Source organism: Nycticebus coucang, chromosome 12, assembly GCF_027406575.1.
Source record: "Nycticebus coucang isolate mNycCou1 chromosome 12, mNycCou1.pri, whole genome shotgun sequence".
In the NCBI taxonomy this organism is placed as follows: domain Eukaryota; kingdom Metazoa; phylum Chordata; class Mammalia; order Primates; family Lorisidae; genus Nycticebus; species Nycticebus coucang.
Window position 1 is genome coordinate 28,551,202 of NC_069791.1, and position 25,166 is coordinate 28,576,367.

The 25,166-nt window shown below is 41.0% G+C and overlaps 1 protein-coding gene across 5 annotated transcripts in view; it reads right to left on the bottom strand.

Moving 5' to 3' along the window:
* Positions 1–25,166, bottom strand: part of BICD1 (BICD cargo adaptor 1) — a 239,463-nt gene that overhangs the window by 43,899 nt on the left and 170,398 nt on the right. For all 5 annotated transcript variants that reach the window (XR_008373394.1, XM_053557043.1, XM_053557042.1 and 2 more), the window contains exons 4-5: positions 19,877–20,302; positions 3,318–4,412 (exon numbers count right to left, since the gene is read on the bottom strand). Coding sequence is in view for 4 of the 5 variants with exons in the window: in XM_053557043.1 (XP_053413018.1) it covers positions 3,318–4,412; positions 19,877–20,302 (1,521 nt within the window). In the remaining variant the exon portion in view is untranslated. The remainder of the gene's footprint in view (positions 1–3,317; positions 4,413–19,876; positions 20,303–25,166) is intronic.

The window sequence follows — 25,166 nt, forward strand, 5'->3', positions numbered from 1 at the left end:
ATACTTGAAGCTATTCATGGCACACAAGCATCACAGCAATAGGCCCAACATCATTAAAATGTACACCAAATACATGGCTAGGAATGTGTTTTCATTTAACTTACTGAGCCCATGCAGGCTGTGACTCTAATGCAAATGGTGTAGGTGGAGTGTGCCGAATCCAGAAGTTCAAAATCTGAAATGCTCCAGAACTTGAAATTGTTGAGCACCAACATGATACCACAAATGGAAAATTCCACACCAGACATCATGTGACAAGTGGCAGTCAAAACTTCGTTTCAAGCAAAACAAAATTTTAAGAATATTGTATAAAATTACCTTTAGGCTATGAATTTCATGTTTAGACTTGGATCCCATCCCCATATACATTATGTATATGCAAATATTCCAAAATCCAAAAAAATCCAAATTCTGAAACACTTCTGGTCCCAAGCATTTTGGATAAGGGAGATTAGCCTGTACTCCAAAGCAATGTGAGAGTAAAACTTCAGCTAGGAATGCCTTGTTCTCTGAATTCTCACAGCACCATTTACACCACTCTCAAGGGCTTGCCGTGCCCTGTTCTATAAGTTACAGGCATGTGTGGAATTCCTGCTAGTCACTTATTTTTGCATCCTAATGTACCTAATGTATATATTATGAAATATATAATCAATCTGTGCCTGTTTTCAAATTAGTCTCCTTTGGTTGAGCAACCATTCTTATCTATACCCCTGTTTCAGTTAAGCACCTTGACATTTTTATAGATCTAAATTTCTAGGTTGTTAATATTCAACCTTCAGGAAAATGTTAAAGAAGTTATCAGAGTAGCTTGGCAAAGAATGCCCAGGACATGATGTCCTTGATAAAGGTTGTATATACGCCTTGTCTAATAAGGCACTGGTCATTCAGGCATACTCCAAATCACTGGGTCTTCGGATTACAGCAGAGTGGTAAGAAATTCCTTTATTCTAACCTCAAACTGGAGTCAGATCTCTCACGATTTGTTTCTTTCTTTCCTTTTTTTTTTTTTTTTTTGAGACAGAGTCTCACTTTGTCGCCTTGGGTAGAGTGCTGTGGCATCACAGCTCACAGCAACCTCAAACTCTTGGGCTCAAGTGATCCTCTTGCCTTAGCCTCCTGAGTAGCTGGGACTACAGGCGTCCACCACAACACAACACCAGCTTTTTTTTTTGAGGTAGAGTTTCACTATGTTGCCCTTGGTAGAGTGCATGGCGTTACAGCTCACAGCAAGCTCAAACTCTTGGGCTGAAGTGATTCTCTTGCGTCAGCCTCGCAAGTAGCTGGGACTACAGGCACCCACTATAACGCCTGGCTACTTTTTGTTGCAGTTGTCATTGTTGGTTAGCTGGCCCGGGCCAGGTTCGAACCCGCCAACTTCTGTGTATGTGGCTGGAGCCGTAACCACTGTGCTAAGGGTGCCAAGCCAATACCTGCTACTTTTAGAGACACAGTCTCATTCTTGCTTAGGGTGGTCTCCAACTCCCAAGCTCAGGCAATCTACCTGCCTCAGCCTCCCAGAGTGCTAGGATTACAGGCCCGAGCCACCGTGCCAGGCTCTCTCACAATTTTTTCATTCACTCTAATCTCTCCTATTTCTCTGAAGTGAAGGCATAAAATAAAGTCCTATTTTTCTCTTATGTTTATATAAAGTAATACTGTTTATGGTGCAAATAATATTATTGCTTATGGCACAGATGACAATTTATAGCAATGGATTTATGGGAACCGAGGATGAAGCCTACAAAGCTGTTTTGTAGATGAGATATCAATGGCCTGGTCTCCTCCAGAAGAGGACAACGCAGAAAGTGCTGTGAATCTGAAACTAACCCTCCTTTCCAGAGGAAGAGCTCCAACGCCCTTCCACTCACTGGCACTGCTCACATTTGCAGAAAGGTGTCTGATGCCTTATAGCTACCCTTTATCAACATCGACATTTATTCAGCACCCTTCTCAATGAGGGGACTTTCAAGGCTTTTTTTTTTTTTTTTCAGGTAAACCAAACAAAGGTTAAAAGTATTTTCCTGTCTGTATTTCACAGCGTCCCACTCAGGTAAAACTCAAGGGTGGAAAACGAATTCAGTCATCACGGAGATCTAGGAATGAGTCAGATAGCTTCGTGTTGTACCGTGCTACTTGTTCCAGGAGGACAAGGTCTACGGTTAGGAGAAGCTCCCTATTGCTTAGGCTCTGACCCAGGTGAATTAACATCCCGGTTGAACCTAAATATTTCAAATACATGGTCGCTAGCAGACTAGACCTCATTCTCATTCTCTCTCTCTTGTCATTTGCTTGGAGATACAGCTCCCAACTATTAATTTGTTGGTAACAATATGCCTGGCTCGGTTTATATCACTCTGTTCCCCCCACAGCTGTCTTGTCCTTCATCCCTAGTCCTGGATGTAACCATTTATCTCATACCCTTGTCTCTAGATCTGGCATGAAGGACAGACACACACACACCGTTTTTTTTTTTTTTTGAGGCAGAGTCTGTCGCCTCGGTAGAGTGCTGTAGCATCACAGCTCACAGCAACCTCAAACTCTTGGGTTCAAGTGATCCTCTTGCCTCAACCTTCCAAGTAGCTGGGACTACAGGCTCCCACCACAACGCCTGGCTGTTTTCAGAGAAAAGGTCTTGCTCTCACTCAGTCTGGTCTCAAATTCCTGAGCTCAGGCAGGAATTTGCTCAAATTCCTGAGCTTGTTGTTTAGCTGGCCCGGGCTGGGTTCATATACACCAGCCTTGTGTATGTGGCTGGTGCTGTATCCACTATGCTACGGGACAGCCAAGACACCCCTTTTCTATCTCACTATATCCCTAGAAACCAAAGAAGTCTTGAATCTGAAGCTCTCAGCCCCAAAGCGAGGGTCTAGTGATTGGCTGTCAGGCCTCTTTTACCCCATCTGCACCCAGACTTCCTCTGCTTGGGCCCCCCGCAGGGTGTCTGTCCCCCTTGCTGTGTTTCCCTGGTGGGTGCAAGTTTCCGTGCCAGCCTGCTCTGCCCCCTCCACCTCTGGTTTCTGTACTCCCTGACCACCAGGCTTCAGCTTAGACTGCCTAGCTGCCTCCCACACCTGCGGCTGGCTCTTCTGCTCCCTCCCTGCTCTAACTTCCTCACCTCTGCCTCCACCTCGGTGGAGATAACTATTCTCTTGTTTCATTCATTTGCTCGTTTAAAAATCATTATTATCATATCCTGGTCCACCACTGACCAAGCATCTGAACTCTCCTCTTGATACTGGGTACTCAACAAAATTAAGGAATAAATTAGTTAAGACAGCTGTGACAACATCTTTTTGTCAGGAAGACACGATTACCTGCTTGTTGGCCTTCAGCACGGCCCTCAGCGTGGCGATCTGCTCCCGCTTGGTGCTCAGCAGCGACTTCAGCTTCAGAATCTCTTCCATTAAGGCCTCCTTGTCTTTGTCGATCATGGGAGCCAGCTCCCGAGCCGCCGCTCTCTGACGAGACAGCTGCAAGGACCGGTCCACAGCTTTTTGCAGATGCTTGATTTGGTCCCGGATTATGGCATTGAGGTTGTAGATATTCATGGGCTCTTTGCGGATGTCACTCGTGTCCAGCACTGGCGAGGATGGTGGGGCAGTAATAACGGGAGAGATCGTGGGGGTCTTAGTGGGGCTCGGCTCTTTGCTGGGCTCTGTGTTTTCTTTCGCAACTGGTTCCGATGGGGCCTTTGTTTCTACAGGAGATGACACACCCCGCCTGGCTAATCGTGGGGACAAAAGTCCCCTGGGATCATCGGGCCCTTTCAGGCTGCCGCTGCGGGTGACTCTGCTTTGCCTATAGTAGTCCAGCATGACCCTGTTGGGAGTTTCATTGTTACACAGACACACATGGTGGTAAAGCTGCGCTAGCTCCTCGCTGAACGTCACCAGCTCATCCTGGGCAGTGTTGAGGGTGTTGTGATTTTCATTGGCCAGGCCCGTCATCTTCTGCAGCTCCTTCTCCAGGTGGGCCATCTTCTCACCACTCTCCTTGCTGGTCTTCTCAAGGCTCGTCACCTGCTCATCATACATCTGGATCTTACTCTCATACTTGGCCTTCTCTTCCGTGTAGTTCTCCACGGATTTATTATATTTCTCCTTTAAAGCCTTAATTTCGGCTTTCAAATCAATCACCTCAGTCACTGCCACCCTGTACTTACACTCGAGGATCTCTAAACCATTGATGTCCACCTCGTAGTCGTGGGCCTCCTGCCCCGAGTCCCGGCCCTTCTCCCCGTCCAGCTCGGCCTTGAGCTCCTTGCTGCTCTGCAGGCCCCTCATGGCGTTGACGTGCTCCGTGAGCCGGTGCACCCGCTCGTGCTGCTCCGTCAGCGCGCCCTTGGTGTGTTCCAGCTGCGTCTGGGACTCCTGCAGATTGGCCAGGAGAATGGCCTTTTCCCGCTCTACCTGCAAGGGCAAAAGAAGGTCTTGAATCAGACTTGAATGTGATGCCAGTGATGAACGCAATCCATTCAAGCCAGGTATGGAACATTTAAAGTCACTGCAGCACAGCCAATGTTCCCATTATTTCAAATTAAACTGGAGTCGTGTTTTCTTTTTTTTTTTGGCTGGGGCTAGGTTTGAACCCGCCACCTCCGGCATATGGGACCGGTGCCCTACTACTTGAGCCACAGGCACCGCCCTGGATTTGTGTTTTCTTATTTTAGCAGTTCTGGTAAGTCAATCTAGAAGTACATGATTCTAAAAATACTACGCTGTGAGTAGTTACCCAACCAAACTCACTTGCATTATACACATACACTCATGAAACTTAATATGTTATTCAAACAATCTTATTTTCCTCTTTTAACACCTTGCAGAAAACAACATGACTTTGAGAGATAAGCGTAGTACTTGGTGTTCCCTTTATTTTGAAAGCCTTAGAGCACATCTATTTCTCACCTCCTATGGGATAAGTGACCATCTCGAGGGGCCTTTCTTTCCCCAACTCAACCTTAAATCAGGTTTAAAATCCAAGGTTTTAACTTACTAAATAATGCTGAGAACCTTAACCATATCCTGAAGAATAAATATTTAATCCCCCAAATAAATATGTACTAAATTGGAAGGGGCTTTTTGTTTTTTTGAGACACAGTCTCACTTTGTCACCCTAGGTAGAGTGCTATCATAGTTCACAGCAACCTCAGACTCTTGGGCTCAAGCAATGCTCTTGCCTCAGCCTCCCGAGTAGCTGGGATTATAGGCACCTGCCACAATGCCCGGCTGTTTTTTTTAGAGACAGTTTCTTGCTCTTGCTCAGGCTGGTCTTGAACTCCTGAGCTCAGGAGACCACTTACCTTTGCCTTCCAGAATGGTAGGATTACAGGTGTGAGCCATTAAACCCAGCCCCTACTTTGATAGTTTTTAATATGAAGTTCAGAAAATATATAGTTTTAGGGCTGAAAGAACAATTCAAAAATCATTTCAATTACTTTGATACAAAATAAGAATTTTAAAAATTAGTAATTTGAATAACATGATAGTTTTATTAATATATGGATACAAGTGGTGTGTATTACTGTATAATGAAAACACTCAGGTCTTCATATAAAATACTGTCTCATTAAACATAGATATGTAAGAAATTATTACCTGAGGTTTTTTTTTTGAGTGCTGAGGCGTCATAGCCCTCTTGGGCTCAATCAGTTCTCTTGCCTCAGCCTCCCAAGGAGTTGTGACTACAGGTGCCTGCCACAATGCCAGGCTATTTTTAGAAACAAGGTCTCACTCTGGCTCTGGCTCAGGCTGGTCTCGAATTCATGAACTCAGGCAATTCACTAATCTGAGAATTTTAAAAATTATTTCCTCACCCTCCAGACGGGTAATCAATATTATGAATTAGGAGCTTTAACATGTTTATAATGTAAATATGTTTTCAATAAGAAAATAATATTGTTTATATTTTCCTTATATAAGAGGTATTAATGCTGTACATATCCTTGTGCAATTACTTCTTCTTTTCTTTACTTTTTTTTTTCTTTGACACAGAGCCTCAAACTGTCACTCTGGGTAGAGTGCTGTGGCATAACAGCTCACAGCAACCTCCAACTCCTGGGCTCAAGCAATTCTCCTATCTCCACCACCTCCCAAGTAGCTGGGCTACAGGCGCCCACCACAACACCCAGCTATTTTTTTTTTTTTTTTGATTGCAGCCATCGTTGTTGTTTGGCAGCCCAGGCTGGATTCAAACCCGCCAGCTCAGATGTATGTGCCTGGCACCCTAGCTGCTTGAGCCACAGGCACCAAGCCTCTTCTTACATTTTTTTTTTAATTGTTGGGCATTCATTGAGGGTAAAGAGAACCAGGTTATACTGATTGCATTTATTCTTCTTACATTTCTTTTTTTTTTTTTTTTGTAGAGACAGAGTCTCACTTTATGGCCCTCGGTAGAGTGCCGTGGCCTCACACAGCTCACAGCAACCTCCAACTCCTGGGCTTAAGCGATTCTCCTGCCTCAGCCTCCCGAGAAGCTGGGACTACAGGCGCCGGCCACAACGCCCGGCTATTTATTCTTCTTACATTTCTAATAAGCTATCACGAGACCTACTTTAAGGACAATGGCTTGACATTGAATGTCTTTATAACTAGAGGAAGGTATCAATTCAAACCTTCAAACTTCCTGGATCATACATTAAATCCCTTCAAACTCTTCTAAATTCCTGGAAGGCAAGTAATATGACTAATATCTTAAAACTAGTATATTACTTTAGGCTATTGATGTACATGTATATGTAAATTTATAATACGGTAGAGTAGTATTTTTATGATCCTTTGTGGAACTTTATATCCCCATTAACTATCATGTTCAGACAGTCCTCACTTGGCAAGGTTCCAACATGCACAGTTAAAACACCAGCCCCAGGCCAGGTGTGCTGTTTCACACCTATAATCTTAGCATCCTGAATGCTAGGGTGGATGGATCCTCTGAGCTCCAGAGTTGAGATCAGCCTGAGCAAGAGCAAGACTCAGTCTCTACTAAAAATACTAACCAGTACTGTGACCGGAGCCTGTGGTCCCAGCTACTCCGGAGGTTGAGGCAGGAGGATTGCTTAAGCCCAGGAGTTTGAGGTTGCTGTGAGCTCTGATGACGGCACAGCACTCTACCCAGGGTGACAGAGTGAGACTGTCACCAAAAAAAGCAACAACACAAAACCATCAGCCCCCTCACCCAAAACATGGCTCAAATTCCAATGACCAGAGATGTGAATTGTGAGCCATGCAGGAAGTCCCATCTTTGCTGCTGGCTCTTCAGTCTATAGAATCACTATGTAACATCATGATTAATGGCTGGTCTCACATCACTTAAAGTCCAACAGGGACTGACTCACAGTTGTGTTATCTTCTTATCTCCTAGTGCTAACTCCATGTGATATTTTACAAAAATGAATTAGAACAAAAAGAAAGAAAGAGCAGCAAGGAAGTAGAGAGTGACGATGTGGGAATGAGATTTGAAGTTACGAAGGGAAGAGGTGAACGGCGGGATGTTGACAGGGATGCTGTTTGAGGGACTTTAGATGTCCAGCCACATGAGCCTGGTGAAGGCAACTTTATCAACATAAATGAGAACACTAGAGTAGCTGTTTCAAAAAGGATGAAAACGTCCCAGAGGAAGAGAGGCTGACACAGTAAATGTCCTCTCAGAGATATCTCCAGACCCTGAAAGTGCAGAGGAGAAAATGCTGGAAGCTGATCCAGAAGAAATGAGTATGACAATCTGCCAAGGCGTGAAAAGTTCTCGCTGAGTGTCACAACACGATGAGAAAAAGGCAAGATTAAAATATTCTGGATAAGTTTTTAAAAGAAATAAAATATAAACTCTTGATATCCTTAATGTTTTAAATCATGAAGTACTAAGTAGTTCCATTATTTTTTTCACTTCTCTATACATGCATAATCAACGGTAAGATAATTTTTAATGTTTGACAAAAAACTTTAAAGATCACAAAACACTTGTAATTTTCCCCACTAAGTTTGTTTCAGCTTGCACAATCATTTTTACTGTTCTGTGCTATGGAGCAAACCAAGGACCAGTGTCGTATGGTCACACATACTAGAACTTGAAATACAATTTTGTTATTTCAAATTATTATTTAGTGACGTTTAAGTTGTGGCTTTGATTTTACAACACAGTGTTTGCCTAATAGAAACATAATTCATAAATTATACAGTACGGCTACAAAACCCAAAGTATTCCCAAGGATAATTATTGTAGGTAAAAAAAAAAAGGAGGGCTACGGCATCAGTGAACTCTAGAGTGAAATCTTGGGACCAGCATTCACTTAGCTCTGTGATACTGAGCAAGCTTCAGCCTGGCAATCTACAAAACGCACATAATATTCCCTGCCTCGTGGGAACATTCTCATAACCGAGACAGCCAACTCGATGCTGAAGGTATTATAACATTAGCCTTTGTTAACAATTGCTTAGCTGTGGTTCAATTCCCATAGCCAAAATGCTTTTACAAGGCAAACATAACTGTTTTTCACAAATTTGTATCTGCCATGTGTAAAAGCAACTGTTTCATTTCAGAACTGAGGCTCTATTTGAATGCAAATCCTCTTAACTGGGTTTCATTAGTTTGTAACAGATTGTATCTCCCTAGGTGGAGATGAATTTATTTACCCAGTCTATTGGGCAATAATTTTCAGTGAAAAAGCTAAGGAATTGTGTAATATGGTATTTGATGAATAGCCAAGCTATTTGAATTTTTCACAAAGGAAATGGAAAATCTCCGAGGTATTCTAATATTTGCAGTATATACAATCTCTTGAAAATGGATTATTTCAGAAGTCTTTTTGTTTTTCTTTTTCCCTTAAAAATTAAGCAAATTTGCTCTAAAATGTCTACACATTATTCAATTAGTATACATGATTACAGATACAGCTGTTTCCAAAAAGCCCTTCAATGTGAAAAGCCTTTGGATAAAATAAAAATTGGATCAAAACAAATGTGCTGAATGTGTCTCAAGCTGGTTTATGATGAATGAGGCAATGCCTTTAGAACAGTATTCAATCTGCACGCTGCCAGTTCAGATTTAACAAACATTTTCTAAGTCTAAAAAGATAAATTTATAGGTTCTCATGACAGCATCTCCAGAATATAACACTGTTTCGTGTGTGTGTAACCTCTGTATTATGATACTGCTTTCCATACCAAATACATTTCTGGTGAAATCAATGGAATAATAGGGAATCATCTCCAAAAATTGTAATATACTATGAATATACACATAAATGTATTTATATATATATATATATATGAGTTATAGCATTTATCAGGGTCAGGCACGAGGAAATGTCTCAGGCAGGGCATGTGGCTCAATTCTGTAATCCCAGCACTCCGTGAGGCCAAGGTGGGTGGATCACTTGAGCTCACGCGTTCGAGACCAACCTGAGCAAGGATTACAGGTGTGAGCCACCACGTCCGGTAAAGGGAAGCAAACATCTTCACCCCAATAAAGGGCATCTACGAAACACCCATAGGTAATACCACACTAACGGGGAAAGACCAAACACTTTCCTCCTAAGATCAGGAACAAGAAAAAGATATTTGCTATTGCCACTTTCAATCAGCACTATACTGAAGTTCTAGGCAGGGAAATTAGGCAAGAAAATCAAATAAAAGATATGTAGATTGAAAAGGGAAATTACCTTTATTTGCAGAAGGCATTATCTTGTAGATAGACATTCTTAAGGAATCTACCACATAAACCCATAAGTATATAATGTTGCAGGATGTAAGATCAATATATGAATACCAACGGTATTTCTGAATACTAGCAATGAACAATTGAAAATGAATGAATAGAACAATTTTTCTTTTTTGAGATAGAGTCTTACTCTGTTGCCCCAGGCTACACTGCCCTGGCATCAGCCTAGCTCACTGCAACCTCAGACTCCTGGGCCCAAATAATCCTTCTGCTTCCGTCTACAAAGTAGCTGGGACTACAAGTGCCCACCACAACGCTTGGTTAGTTTTTCTATTTTTAGTAGAGACATGGTTTCATTCTTGCTTAAGATGATCTCAAACTCCTGAGCTCAAACAATCATCCCGCCTCAGCCTTCCAGACAGAGTGCTAGGGTTATAGGAATGAGCCACTGCTTTTATACTACTCAGAAAAGAAAATACTAAGGAATAAATTTAACAAAAGAAGTGCAAAATGTATCAGATGCTCCTTAACTTACGATGGAGTTATAGTCCAATATATTGCTTCTGGGCCTTTGGCTAAGATCAAATGCAGCAGACCCATCATAACTTGAAAATATCGTAAGTCAAAAATGCACTTAATACACCTAACCTATCAAATATCATAGCCTAGCCTTGCCCATCTCAAACGTGCTCAGAGCACTTACATTAGCCCATACTTGGGCAAAATCGTGTAAAATAAAGCCTATTTTATAATAAAGTGTTGAATATCTTACATAGAATAAATAAATTGGGGAAAAACAGAAGGGTCATATAGATGCTCACAGTGTGTTTTTTTACTGAATACCTTTTGCTTTCACACCATTGTAAAGGTGAAAAATTGCAAGTCAAACTATTGTTAAGTTGAGGATCACTGAGGATCACCTGTACTCTGAAAATTGTGAAGCATTGTTGAAAGAAATTAAAGAACACATAAATAACATCTCTGTTCTTAGACCAAAGACTTGGTGTCAAGATGATGATACTTCCAAATTGATCTCCATAATCAATGCAAACCCTATCAAAATTTCAGCTGGCTTCTTTGCAGAAATTGACAAGCTAATCATAAAATTCATACAGAAATGCAAAGATCCAGAATAGCCAAAACAATCTGGGGAAAAGTTCTTAATTAAAAAAGAAAAAGTGAAATTCCCATTGCAGAAATTGCTATAAAATATCAATAATAAAAATAATGTGGTACCGGCACAAGAATGGATATAGACCAATGGAATCAAATTGAAAAGTTTAGAAATAAACCCATACATCTATGACCAATTGAATGTTGAGAAAGGTGCAAAGACCCTTCAGTGGGAGAAAGAACCGAACAGTCTTTTCAATAAATGATGCTTGGACAACTGAATACCCACATGCAATACCCAAAGTATAAGGACCAAGGTTCAAAACTTTTTAGTTGGGTGCAGTGGAATGCATCTGTAGTCCCAGCTACTTAGGAGGCTAAGGTGAGAGGACTGGTTGAGCCCAGGAGATCAGTAGTGCCGTAATCACACCTGTGAATAGTGACTAAGCACCAGTCTGTGCAACAGAGTGAGACCCTGTCCCCCAAAACACAAACAATAACAATCGCACTCCCCAAGGATACCATCAAGTAACTGAAAAGATAGCCCACAGAGTGGGAGAAAATATTTGCAAATCTCTGATAAGGGATTTGTATCTAAATAAAGAAATCTTTCGACTCAGAAATAAAAAGAGAACTGAAAAAAAATGGACAAAGGATCTGAATAATCATTTTCCCAAATAAGATACACAAATGGTTATCAAGCTCATGAAAAAATGCTCAACATCATTACTCATCAAAGAAATGTAAATCAAAACCATAACAATTCCAGGACCATTATGTTTTTCTAGGGGGGGAAACCCCAAACCAAACAACAAAAAACCATAACAAGATACCACTTCATGCCCACTAAAATGACTATGATCAAGAAGGCAGATAACAGCAAGTGCTGGTAAGGATGTGGAGAAATGAGAGCCCTCATGCACTGCTGGTGAGGATATACAATTGTATAGCTACTTGGGAAACAGTTTTCCCAGACTAGCAATTCCTCAGAAGGTAAAGCATCCCATATGATCCAGCAATCCCACCTCTAAAATTCCACCCAAGAGAATTACACCACATACGCACACATAAAACATTGCACATAAATGTTCACAGCAGCATTACTCATAGTAGCTAAAAATGTAGACAACTCAAATGTCCATCAACCAATAAATGGTTAAACAAAATGTGGTATATCTATACCATGGAGTATTATTTGGCAATAAAATGTAATAAAGTGCTAATATGTTACAACACGGGTGAATCTTGCAAATGCTAAGCTAAGTGAAAGAAGTCAGTCATGAAAGACCATATAGTGCATAATATTGATATGAAATGTCAACAAGAGACAAATCTACAGAGGTAGAAAGTAGATTGGTGGTTGTTTAGGACTGGAGGTTCCAGGAAAATGGGAGAGGCTGCTAATGGATGCTTGGTTTCTTTGTGCTGTGATGAAAATGTTCTAAAATTGGCTCTGGTGATGGTTGCTCAATCCTGTGAATATGTATATTAAAAATCACTTTAAAAAGGTGGATGATATCGTATGTGAATTATACCTCCATAGACATAGAGGTGTTCTAAAAAAGACCATTTAGATTCTTCTCCTGATTATGCTTATAAAGGACTTCACTGTACCAGGAAAGCACTAACCGATCTTGATTTAATTAATTTTATCCTATAAATATTCTATAAGTCTTTAAGCAGAGATAATATATATATATATATTTTTTTTTTTTTGGCTGGGGCTAGGTTTGAACCCGCCACCTCCAGCATATGGGACCAGTGCCCTACTCCTTGAGCCACAGGCGCTGCCCGAGAGATAATATATTTTAATTCTTTGTTTTGCAACTCTACCGAAGAGATTTTTGACTCTGGTCAAATGACATAACATCCTTGTGCCTTAGTTTCTGCCTATAACATGAGGATAATAATACTATGTACCCCATACAGTTGTTATCAGCACCAACCAATTATGAAAATATATAGCTGAACACAAACTTTACGGCCACCTGTACATACATAAATTACTTTCAACTCTTTTTTCTTTTTGCAGTTTTTGGCCGGGGCTAGGTTTGAACCTGCCACCTCCGGCATATGGGACTGGTGCCCTACTCTTTGAGCCACAGGCGCCACCCTGCTTTCAACTCTTAAGGGTCATATGGCAAATTGCCACCATCACTTACATTACTCATTATAAGGAAATTAAAATTGCCTTTACTAGAGTGGATCTAAATATAATGAGTGTATTTCTTCCACATCCATGAGAACGCAACAGAATATATTAATTTCAGTTTCACAGAAATATGACTGTTTTCTCACACTACATATGTAATTACGTATTCAATGTGATACTGAAAAAAAAAATCCAAAGTATTTTCTCCTGCTTGGTTTAACTTTATGCAGATGTAAAGTTAAACACAGGCTATTCATTTATTTATTTCTGCAATTTTTGGCCGAGGCCAGGTTTGAACCTGCCACCTCCGGTATATGGAGCCAGTGCCCTACTCCTGGAGCCATAGGTGCCACTCAACAGAGGCTATTTATCAAAGGTAGAAATTTCAGCAGAAGCACAAAGGACTCCTTTAAATAGGTTAAGTAATTGAGTTACTTTTTCGAGACAGATCTTATTTTCATTCTAATAAAACTAATTAAGGTACTTGCCTGTCATTGGAAAATGTCAATTATAATGTGTTTGAAATAACGAGGACTTCAGGGCACCAAAATGTCAAAATAATTTATCCAGTCATACCCTGAAAATTTTCTCTTAGTGAATAAATAACGACACTAATTGAGCTGTTCACTATCAAGGAACATTGTCAAGTTTACATGGACCCTTAGGTTAATAAAATGTTCTCTTACTGTATTTTTTTTGGGGGGGGGGCATAGACTCCTGTGTTATGTGAAATTAGCATGATTAGCAAAATTTAAAATATTCTTGTAATTTATTTCATAACCTAGAAGGACATACAGTTCAGTAAACTATTTCCCTCTAATTTTCATAATTATATGAAAAAATTTCATATAATTGTCCCTAATTACGGAGAAGGCTTACCATCACTTTCCTTCTCCATACTGTCCATGATTCATGTTTATATAAAGTGGTAATGAGGACTTTCTTGGCACCTCAAAAAGTGATGACAGTTTCTAGAACAGGAACGTAACATTTGGTGACTTATACGTAGTTTCGTACTTATCATCCCGCTGGGTCTTCACAACAATTCTATAAAGGAGGGGTGGCATCATCACTAGGGCTTCAAGGCATTCATCTGCAGGGTGTATGTGATGCAACTCCAGGAGGCGCTATTTAAATGGTAGTGTAGATGGCAATATAATACCTTGAAGAAGAGAACCTGTTTTGCTGTTGTTGTTTTCTTCTTCATAATTCCAACAAAGGCATGGTAGAGACTAGTGGTAGGGCTAATTTATTAACTTCTCCTTTATGAATGAGTCTCAGAGAAGTGAAGCATTCCTAATAACCAAGGCAGAATCATAAATGTATTCCCCCCCGGAACCAGGTTAAGTACACACCTTTGGATGGGAAAAACATAATTTATGTGCATAACTGAAGCCTTGTAAGATAAGGCCAATAGGGTATGGCTTAGGTGTGCTGTTTTTTAAAAGAATTCTGAGGAAATTAATTTATTTTAATTGATAAATAAAAATCATATATATTTATCATGTGCCACATGATGTTTTTAAATATATACACGTTGTGGAAACTGGCTAATCATGCATCACTTCACATCCTATCACGTTGTGGTCAGAGCACTTAAAATCTACTCTTAGTGATTTTCTTTTTTTTTTTTTTTTTTGTAGAGACAGAGTCTCACTTTATGGCCCTCGGTAGAGTGCCGTGGTCTCACACAGCTCACAGCAATCTCCAACTCCTGGGCTTAAGGGATTCTCTTGCCTCAGCCTCCCGAGTAGCTGGGACTATAGGCGCCCGCCACAACGCCCAGCTATTTTTTTTTTTTTGGTTGCAGTTTGGCCGGGCCGGGTTTGAACCCGCCACCCTCGGTATATGGGGCCGGCGCCCTACCAACTGAGCCACAGGCGCCGCCTGTACTCTTAGTGATTTTCAAGAATACAACTCACTGTTTTTAACTATAGTCACCATGTGGTAGAACAGACCTCTTGAATTTATTCCTCCTATCAAAGGGAAAAACTCTTACATGCTGCATGAGCAAAAGGAGGAAAAACTTACATGCTGCATGTTGCCTGGTTCAGGGTGTTGTCCCCTACCTGTGGGCTTCTTCACTGCCACAGTGTCACAAACTGTGGGTATTCACTAAGCTCCAGTGCTGGCTTTGGAGACACTCAGCTTTCTCTCAGATGCAGTGCAGGGGACCCACACCGAAATAAGTCCTACAACATAAGGCGACTGCAAAAATACATGTTGTCACCTTCCAATGCGATAAGCTGAAATATACACAACTGAGAACTGCCCAACAGTGTTAGCAAGTGCTAACCTAACAACAGCCAAAGTGTCAAAATCCAACGTGTGAAATGGAAGTTTTGTCATAACTCACTTGGTGGCAATATTCAGACAGCTCTAAACTGGAGCAGCCCTACTACGCCCAACTATGGGAGGCTGTTTATGACCCTCATTTTTTCCTCCTGATGTGAACACACATTATAGAAACGTCGATATTATTGCTCATTGGGTGCTATATCTGATCCACTGGGGATATCACAACATATTAATATATGGCATATGCTGCATATTACCATTCCATAGTCTGAAAATTTAATTTCAAAACACACCTGGACCCGAGCATTTCAGATAGCCTTACCAAAAGTGCACTTGACTGGCTCAGAATGTTCGGGATTAGTGGTACTGACATAGTATATGTTTCACAGAATGTAAGAACTATTGTTTATCAGAATTTCTGCATTATTTTCAACCCTCATTAACAAAAAAGCCAATTACAATAAATTCTAGGCAATGTATCCTTTAATTTTTGTTTTTTTTTGAGACAAGAGTTTTATTATGTCACCCTTGGTGGAGTGTTGTGACATCACAGCTCAAGCAACCTCAAACTCTTGGGCTTCAGCAATTCCCTTGCCTCAGCCTCCCAAGTAGCTGGGACTACAGATACTTACCACAATGCCCGGCTATTTTTATTGTTGTTGTTGTCATTGTTGTTTTCAGCAGGCCTGGGCCTAGTTCAAACCCACCAGCCCCAGTGCAAGTGGCTGGCGCCCTAATCACTGAGTTATGGATGTTGAGCCTCCTATAATATTTTTATAATTTATGTACAAAATTAAACCCAAAGGGGTACATAGCTAAGGAAAAACAAGATTACAAAGAAATAATTCAGGAGGGCTCGGCGCCTATGGCTCAAGTGGCTAAGGCGCCAGCCACATACACCTGAGCTGGCAGGTTCAAATCTAGCCCAGGCCTGCCAAACAACAATGATGGCTGCAACCAAAAAATAGGCAGGCATTGTGGCAGGTGCCTGTGGTCCCAGCTACTTGGGAGGTGGAGGCAGAAGAGCCTAGCAGTTGGAGGTTACTGTGAGATGTGATGCCATAGCACTCTAACCCAGGGGAACAGCTTGAGACTCTGTTTCAAAAAGAAAAAGAAAAAAATAATTCAGGAGAAGATATACTCTGTCACTCTGTACTCGGCAGTTTGAATAAAATATATTCTTAGGAAATGCTTTTAAAAAATGCTGATGACAAGAAGACAAATGGTTATTCTGCCTTAAAAAAAAAAATTAAAAGTTAATATTGTTGGTGTGAGGCTGGCAGCTGCAAAGCCCTTCCTGCGTTGATCCCGATTTTCATAACTAGATCTGGAGCAAACTTTGGGGCTGTGATCCTCTAGATCTTTGTTCTGCCACCCTGGCTAAAATGCCATGGCATCATCATAGCTCATAGCAACGTCAAACTCCTGGACTCCAGCAATCCTCCTGCCTCAGCATCCCAAGTAGCTGGGGCTACAGGTGCATACCACCACACCTAGCTAATTTTTCCATTTTTTGTAGAGACAGGATCTTGCTCTTGCTCAGGTTACTCTCAAACTCCTGGCTTCAAGCAATCCTCTGGTCCCAGCCTCCCAGAGTTCTAGGATTACAGGCATAAGCCACTGTGCCCGGTCTTACTATTTCTATATTCTTACCAGTGCCTGTATCAGCCCATTCTGAGATGACCAGTCTGGTGCTAAAATCCAAAAATAACGGTTAATAATACTAGCCAAATTAAGTGAGTACTTAATAAACTAAAGGTCCTATAGAATGGAAAGAATGATAATAGTTCATAACTGTTGAGCATTAACTGTGCCTGGGGCTGTTCTAAGCACTCGGCATATATTAACTCATAAAGTTTCATGACTCTAATGAGGAAGGTATCACGTGTGTTATGTTACAGGAGAGTAGAGAATGATGTTCCAACAGTGGCTACCCTTAGAGGATGTGAAATACATGGGGCATTTCTGGCTATCGGTTTGAGGAAATGTAACTAGCAGTTCATGAGTTGGGACCAGAGATGCTAAAACCTCCTGCAAATCAGTAAAGTCCCTCAGACGATGAGGAATTGTCCCATCCCAAATGCAAATGACACTCTGTTGAGAACTGCTGGGAACCACTCTCTTGCTAAGAACTTGTTCCTCTAGCCGGGCGTTGTGGCGGGCGCCTGTAGTCCCAGCTACTCGGGAGGCTGAGGCAAGAGAATCGCTTAAGCCCAGGAGCTGGAGGTTGCTGTGAGCTGTGTGAGGCCACGGCACTCTACCAAGGGCCATAAAGTGAGACTCTGTCTCTACAAAAAAAAAAAAGAACTTGTTCCTCACTATTCCTTTTTTTTTTTTTTTTTAATTGTTTGGAATTCACTGAGGGAACAAAGAATTAGGTTACACACTGAGTGCATTTATTAGATAAAGTCTCTCTTATAATTGTGTCCCGTCCCCAAGAGGTGTGCCACACACCCTAACCCCCACGCCCCTCCTTTCTCCCGCTTCCTGCTCCCTTATTCCCCTACCACACCCCTTGTATTAGCTCATCTACTGCCTTCGTATCAGAATTAAGTAATTGGATTTTTGCTTCTCCATTCTTGTGATGCTTTACCAAGAAGAATGTGTTCTACTTCCCACCATTCTTTTTATTGAACTTCCCATTTTTAAAAAGACTTTTGCATTACTCAATTCAGATCACATTTAGAACTAAATCTGAGAACAGCTCTGAGCTTTCAGCCAATAGATGACTTGGTTGAAAATTTGTATGTATAAGAGCTTCTCCTCCTAGTATCTTCCACACGGCAGAAACAGAAAGAAAAGAAATAGAAAGCCTAAACCCACTAGTTTTTTCTCTGAAAACCACCTATGTAATACTTCAAAAAAATATATTACTTCTATTTAACGCTATTCAAACTGGGGTAACAAATTCTTTCTCAGCATATCTGTCGAGTAAAGCTTTTTCACAAGGAAACATGTTTTCTATCAACCTAGTTATATCAGTGTAAACTGAGCAAAAACACATAGAAAAGTAGACTTTCAGGTGAAAGTCTATCTAACATTCATTTTCATCCTGTGGTTATAGTCTCTTATCTTGATTCAAATTAAACATTGTGAGAACAAATTCTTTTAGCAGCCAAAAGCACTGGGCAGGTAAATTGCAGGATATATTAACTGTTCCTATAGTGTTAAAAATAAATCTATTCACAAATTAGCTTCACTGGCTCTCAAGTCTCTTACATATTCTATTTTCATTTTCTAGTCATCCTTTCCATGGAGACAGAAAATTGTAAGCTTTGTGTGCTGCAAAAGTTAAGTGTTGCCACGCATACGAATGGCAAAACATAACTATAGTCCCTAAAGTAGAAGGGAAGAGGAGAGGGGGGATATGGGAGGAGGGAAGGTATTTGGGGGGACCTTACTTAATGTGCATGATGCAATGGTACATTTCAAAACTATTAAGAAATGAGTGTAATTGTGATGGATATGTTAGTTCAATGTAAACATTTCACATTGTATATTGAAGCAGTACCCGGAACCCCATAAATGCGTCAATGTACAAAGTTATGATTAAATAAAAAATAATTACAAAATAAAATGTTTTAAATAAATGTTTAACATAAAAATGTCTAAATAAATGTTTAAATAAGTGTTGCCAGAGTCTTCATAGACTTTAATTATCAGCTGTATCTGAAGAACAGCTGGGGAAGGATAAGGCTGAGAAAGATTAAGCCCCAAATGTAATCACTTAACAAAAACCAGATTCCCGATTCCGTAATTTACCTGCAGCTCAACAATCTGTAGTACAAATAAGCCCCCAGGTGATGCTGCTGCAGGCCTCAGACAACTTGGCCTCAGGTGTGGCAGGAAGGCTAACCTGGAGAGCTATTTCTCAGTGAAATATGGTTGAAGCCTGGGACTCTTCACAAGACATTCGATTTGAAGAAGCTAAAAACTTAAGGCTTAGCTTGGAATAAAAGTCCTTTGGTTTTAGATTTTTTTTTTGCAGTTTTTGGCTGGGGCTGGGTTTGAACCCACAACCTCCAGCATACGGGGCTGGCGCCCTACCCCTTTGAGCCACAGGTGCCACCCTGGTTTTAGAATTATACCTGTTCTCCATTTTTAGTCATACAGCATCCTGGCTAATGTGTATATAGAAAATTCATGTCTTTTAAGGCTGTAAGTGTTCCTGCGAAATGCAACCATTCATCTAGACCAGTGGTTCTCAACCTGTGGGTCGCAACCCACAGGAACTGTATTAAAGGGCCGCAGCATTAGTAAGGTTGAGAACCACTGATCTAGACAATATATTCATTGTTGCTTGTAATGGTAAACTGTACTTTCTGTCATTTCACTTGTGTGTAAAGCTTTTGATTTCTTTTTTAGTCAGAAATACATCAAGATTCTGTCTTTTTTTTTTTTTTAATCAGACCTGATGGAAATCTATTATAATCTGTGGCTTTAAGAAATTTGTTCCTTAAAGGGATACAAAGCAGAGATTTCTCTTCAATACCCCTTCTGACATGTCTTCCTAAAACATTGTCCTTTCATAGTTTCTGGTGGAAGAAGCAATATTTAAAAAGCAGACCTGGAACTCAAATGCGAGAATGAGAAACCCCACAACATGCTACACGCGATCTTCAAGAAATTCATTCTAGCGGCCCTCGGCAAAGTTCTCACCTGCATAAGCTGCTGCTTCAATTTCTGTATTTCTGAAATGTTCAGCTCGCTGAACAAGTCAGAGACAGGGTGCAGAGACTCTCCCTTCCTTAAGGTGGGAGTCCGGTAGTCCCCGTTCAGTTTCACCAGAGGCCCGTGGATGTGCCCGTTCATCTTGTCATCATTGTTGGGTTCACTCCCGTCCTCGGCAAACTTGAGTCCATCCACTGAGATGCTGATGTGGTTGTCGTTGAGGGTGATGTACTGGGACAGCTCCTTCCGCAGGCTGTTCTTCTGCTCCCTTTCATTCTTTAAAGTCTCCAGGGCCTCCTCCAGCTGGTGCTCGGCGATCTCCTTCAGTCGGATGGCGTCCTCCAGCTGGCTGTTGAGCAGCACCGTGTCCTCCTCAAATCGCTTAATCTCGTGCTTTAAGCCTTCGTATTCGACCTGGATCAGACGGGACAGAGAAGATTCATAAAACTAAAATTTGGATCTTACAAAACTGCCAGGAAGCACTGCGGTAGACCTAATCATTTACAAAATATGTAACACTAGGTGTGATAACACTCCTGCATTCTAGCCCGGGTGACAGAATGAGACCCTGTCTCAAAAATTTAAAAAAGAATACCTAAACAAACAAACAAAAATACTTAACACGACTCCATGAAATAAAGCATAGAAAGCACGCAGAATACCATTAAGGTAACACTAAATGGCTTCCTTAGAAATTATACTATTGTCTGTAATTAGATATAATAATATAAATATGTAACGACATATATATAGTTTAATTCATAGCAAAGATGAAAAAAGGTTTGAGGTTGCTTATTGTTTTTTATAGGATCCAATGGTCAATAGGGGGCACTGTTTGCCTAATAAATAAGGAATTTTTTGGCAATCATTTATCAGAATAGTTGTAATCTACAAGGATATCATTGTTACTTTATTTCATTATTAATAAGGAAGAAATTTTTATACCCAGAGATAAATTTGCTAAAAGATCATAATCTCAGTAAAACATATTTGTGAATATAATGAAGTAAAGATAATTTTTATGTATTTAAGGACAGAATCTGGAAGAATAGATACAAACTATTCATTAATAAACACACATCTATATTGTTACCAGTGTAATATTGTTTTGAAGCATAATGGAATAAAAGCCTGCTCAAACTACCTCTTGGTCATGAAAGCCCAGAGGTGATAGAGACCTCTCCTCTGAGCTGACATGCCTTCCTTGGGACCTTTTCCATGGCACTTATCACATGCCACCTTTTTTTTTTTTTTTTTAGGAGACAGCCTCACTACATTGCCCAGGCTGGCCTTGAGCTCCTGTGCTCCAGAGAGCCTCCTGCCTCAGCCTCCTATGTAGCTGGTTCTGCAGAAGGGCACCACTGTGCTTGGCTTCATGCCAACTTTTAATAAATATTTTATCTCCACAATTGTGATCTCCTGAGAGAGAGGAATTACTTTTTTATTCACCTAAGTGTCCCTCACATGGCTTCTGTGTTCTTTTCTGGTATTTAAAACAATTCTGCTTTTTATAAGCGTTTGTGGAATAAATAACTACTGTAAATGAAAAAATAAACTATTCGTAGAAGAAATGATGTAAAATCATCATGATATTAGATGCTATTATAAATGCTGTGCCTGGTTTTCTATTTATTTTAGTATTTATATTAGTTTGAACTTGAATTATTATTATTATTATCTTTGCAGTTTTTTTTTTTCTGGCCGGGGCCAGGTTTGAACCCACCATCTCCAGTATATGGGGCTGGCACCCTCCTCCTTGAGCCACAGGTGCCACCCAGTTTGAACTTGAATTAAAAAAAAAAAGATTTTAAGGACAGCACCTGTGGTTCAGTGGGTGGGGTCCTGGCTTCATGTACTGAGAGTGGCGGGTTCAAACCTGGCCCCGGCCAAACTGCAACCAAAAAATAGCTGGGCGTTGTGGCAGGCGCCTGTAGTCCCAGCTACTTGGGAGGCTGAGGCAAGAGCATCACCTAAGCCCAGGAGTTGGAGGTTACTGTGAGCTGGGAGGCTACGGCACTCTACCGAGGGCGATAAAGTGAGACTGTCTCAAAAAAAAAAATTTTTTTTTAAGTTGAAGGATAGGGATCACAGACCATTATCATTTTCATGTATATCTACTTCTCCCCCAAACTTCTTTCAGATAATCTCAAAGAAAGTTGCAAAAGTTACAATATAGGCTTCGTTAGGATGTAGGTTTGGCTGATGTAAGAGAGCTAAATGAGAGTGACTTAATAAAGATGGAAGTTTGTTTCTTTCTCATGTAACAGTAGGGAGTTGGACAGTTGGGTCAGTAGGGAATCTCTGCTCCATGAGGCCATCTAGGAATCAGGCTCTTTTTCAACTGCTGCCCCGTCTTCTATGCTAGTCCCCATGATCTAAGGTGGCTTGCCATCTTCATTAAGTCCTAAGCAGTGGGACAAAATAGGAGCACATCCTCTCCTTTTAGGGGCATTTGAATAGCCCATATCACTTCTCCTCACGTTCCAGGGTCCCACCAACTCAGATATCAAAGGATTTCAGAGCAGAGATCGCTATATGGTACCATAGACCATCTAGTTTGTAGACGTGTTTTGTTTAGCTGGCAAAGCGTTGTAAAACTTTTTGAATTGATTGCCAACAGGTAGAAATCTGATGATTTCACAAATATTTATAAATGTTTAACTTCTCTCTAAAAAAACAAACAAACAAACAAACAAACAAGAAAAGCCCAGAAATTCAGGGAACACTAGGCCTAAATTCCCAGAGTACAGAAATCACCTCTACCTGAACAGGGACAGTTCCTTCTAGATTTACTTTTTCTTTACATCCTTATACTTAGGAATGCTAGTTGTAAGTTGCTTGTGGTCATTTGAGTTTGCTGTTCCTGCCCTGGGGCTTCTTTTCAAGCTTTTCTACCCGGCAAAACTGAAGGATCCAACCCCTTTTCCTTCACATTTGCTGACTGACTGCACTTCAACCAAGTTGTCACCTCAACCAAAAAGTATACTTTTCACTTTATCTTTGGTACTGGAATAAAAGTGTCCTTTCCTGATTACTGTATAGGATCTCGGGTGTTACCAAGGAAATAAGGGGAATCGAGAATGAAGTGGTGAGGAAAAAAGGAGCCCATGAAACCACCCTCAGCATGATTTAGTGCTCTGCAAGTGACCTGGGATTAAGGGAGCTTGGAAATCAGAAGGGCTTTTACTCCCTTCTGGAAGGAGAATCAAGGTTTGCCCTTGAAGTGGATATGAGAATGCTCACCTGGAAATTGCTTAGGACAACAGAATCTGTATCCACATGTCCTGATTTCTTCCAGGATGGTTTATACAATATAAAGTCATCTTGCTTCTCACCTCTTCCTTTTCTGTCCTTGGACAACACAAGTCACCCTGCCCCACATTACACAATAGCTTACATTTGTAGACATTAACTTGGTTTGAGCTGCAGAACTTTTTTTTTTTTTTGAGACAGAGTCTCACTATGTCGCCCTTGGTAGAGTGCCGTGGCGTTAAAGCTCACAGCAACCTCAACTCTTGGGCTCAAGTGATTCTCTTGCCTCTGCCTCACAAGTAGCTGGGACTACAGGTGTGCACCACTATGTCCAAATAATTTTTTTTTTTTTTTGAGACAAAGTCTCACTTTGTCACCCTCAGTAGAGGGCTATGGTGTCATAGCTCACAGCAACCTCAAACTCTTGGGCTCAAGTGTTTCTCTTGCCTCAGTCTCCTGAGTAGCTGGGACTATAGGTGCCTGCCACAATGCCCGGCTATTTTAGAGACGGTGGGGGGTGTGTGCGGGGGGTGTCTCGCTCTTGTTCAGGCTGGTCTCGAACCTGTGAGCTCAGGCAATCCACATGCCTCAGCCTCCCAGAGTGCTAGGATTACAGGCAGGAACCACCATGCCCAGCTGGAGTAATTTTTTTTTTTTTTTAAGACAGAGCCTGAAGCTGTGGTCCTGGGTAGAGTGCCGTGGCACCACAGCTTACAGCAACCTCCACCTCCTAGGCTCAAGCGATTCACCTGCCTCTGTCTCCCAAGTAGCTGGGACTACAGGCGCCCGCCACAATGCCCCGCTATTTTTTGGTTGCAGCCGTCATTGTTGTATGGCGGGCCCGGGCTGGATTCAAACCCACCAGCTCAGGTGTATGTGACTGGCGCCTTAGCTGCTTGAGCCACAGGTGCCGAGCCCCAAGTGATTTTTTTAAAAAACTTATTTTGTAGAGATGAGCTCTCACTATGTTGCCCAGGCTGGTCTCAAACTCCTGGGCTCAAGGGATTCTCCTGCCTTGCCCTCCCAAAGTGCTGGGATTAGGGGTGTGGACCACTGTGTCCTGCCAACTTCCCAGTTACTTCATGGTTCTCCGCTTGGGAAAAGGCTATGATTGCAAAAATACTTACATTCATCCTTTAAGACAGTGGTTCTCAAACTTCCTAATGCCATAATCTTTTAATACAGTTCCTCATGTTGTGGTGACCTCCAACCATAAAATTATTTTCGTTGCAAAATTACAGTTATGAAGTAGCAATGAAAATAATTTTATGGTTGGGGGTCTCCCCCACAAGAGGAACTGTATTAAAGGGTCACGGCAGTAGCAAGGTTGAGAATCCCTGCTTTAAGACCTAAGAATTTGATCCCACCTGTGAAGTCTTTGTTGAGCCACTGAGGCAAACTGATCACTCCTTTCTGTGCCATCGTTATTAGACTGTGCCATATGATTACAGACCCAATAAGGTGGTGCCCCCAAGAAAAAGAATGAGAAGGTGCTTAAAAATTGCTCTTTGATATTTTAAAGACAACATCAAAGTAGTCATCATGAGAAAAATCAGTACTTTGCTGGGATTCCTTATAGTAACTTCATAGGTTAGTAACTCTTGATTTTTAACCACATAAAGGTTGTGGGTAGGTACCATCATCTTTTCAGAGTTTAGGAACTCTGAAGGTCTTAATCTGGCCCAATATTGCCAAATGTAACACATGACCTTAATATCCATTTACCCAAATTGTCAGGAGTTTATTGCCTGTCTTCCCTACTGGGATTATAAACGCTATAAGCCTGTTGAACATATCTTTTGTCTTTAAAAATGTACCTGGCCTCATAGAAAGATACCTCTAAAATACTGGTTAAATGACATAAAAATTAATTGAACACATTCCCTAGGCCTCTTATGATATTGTTACCTGATATGGAAATATATTCTCAGAGGAAATGTTCTTCTTAATAGAAGTATGATGGAATTGTTAAAAAAAAAAAAAAAAATTTTTTTTTTTTTTTTTTTAGACAGAGTTTCACTCGGAT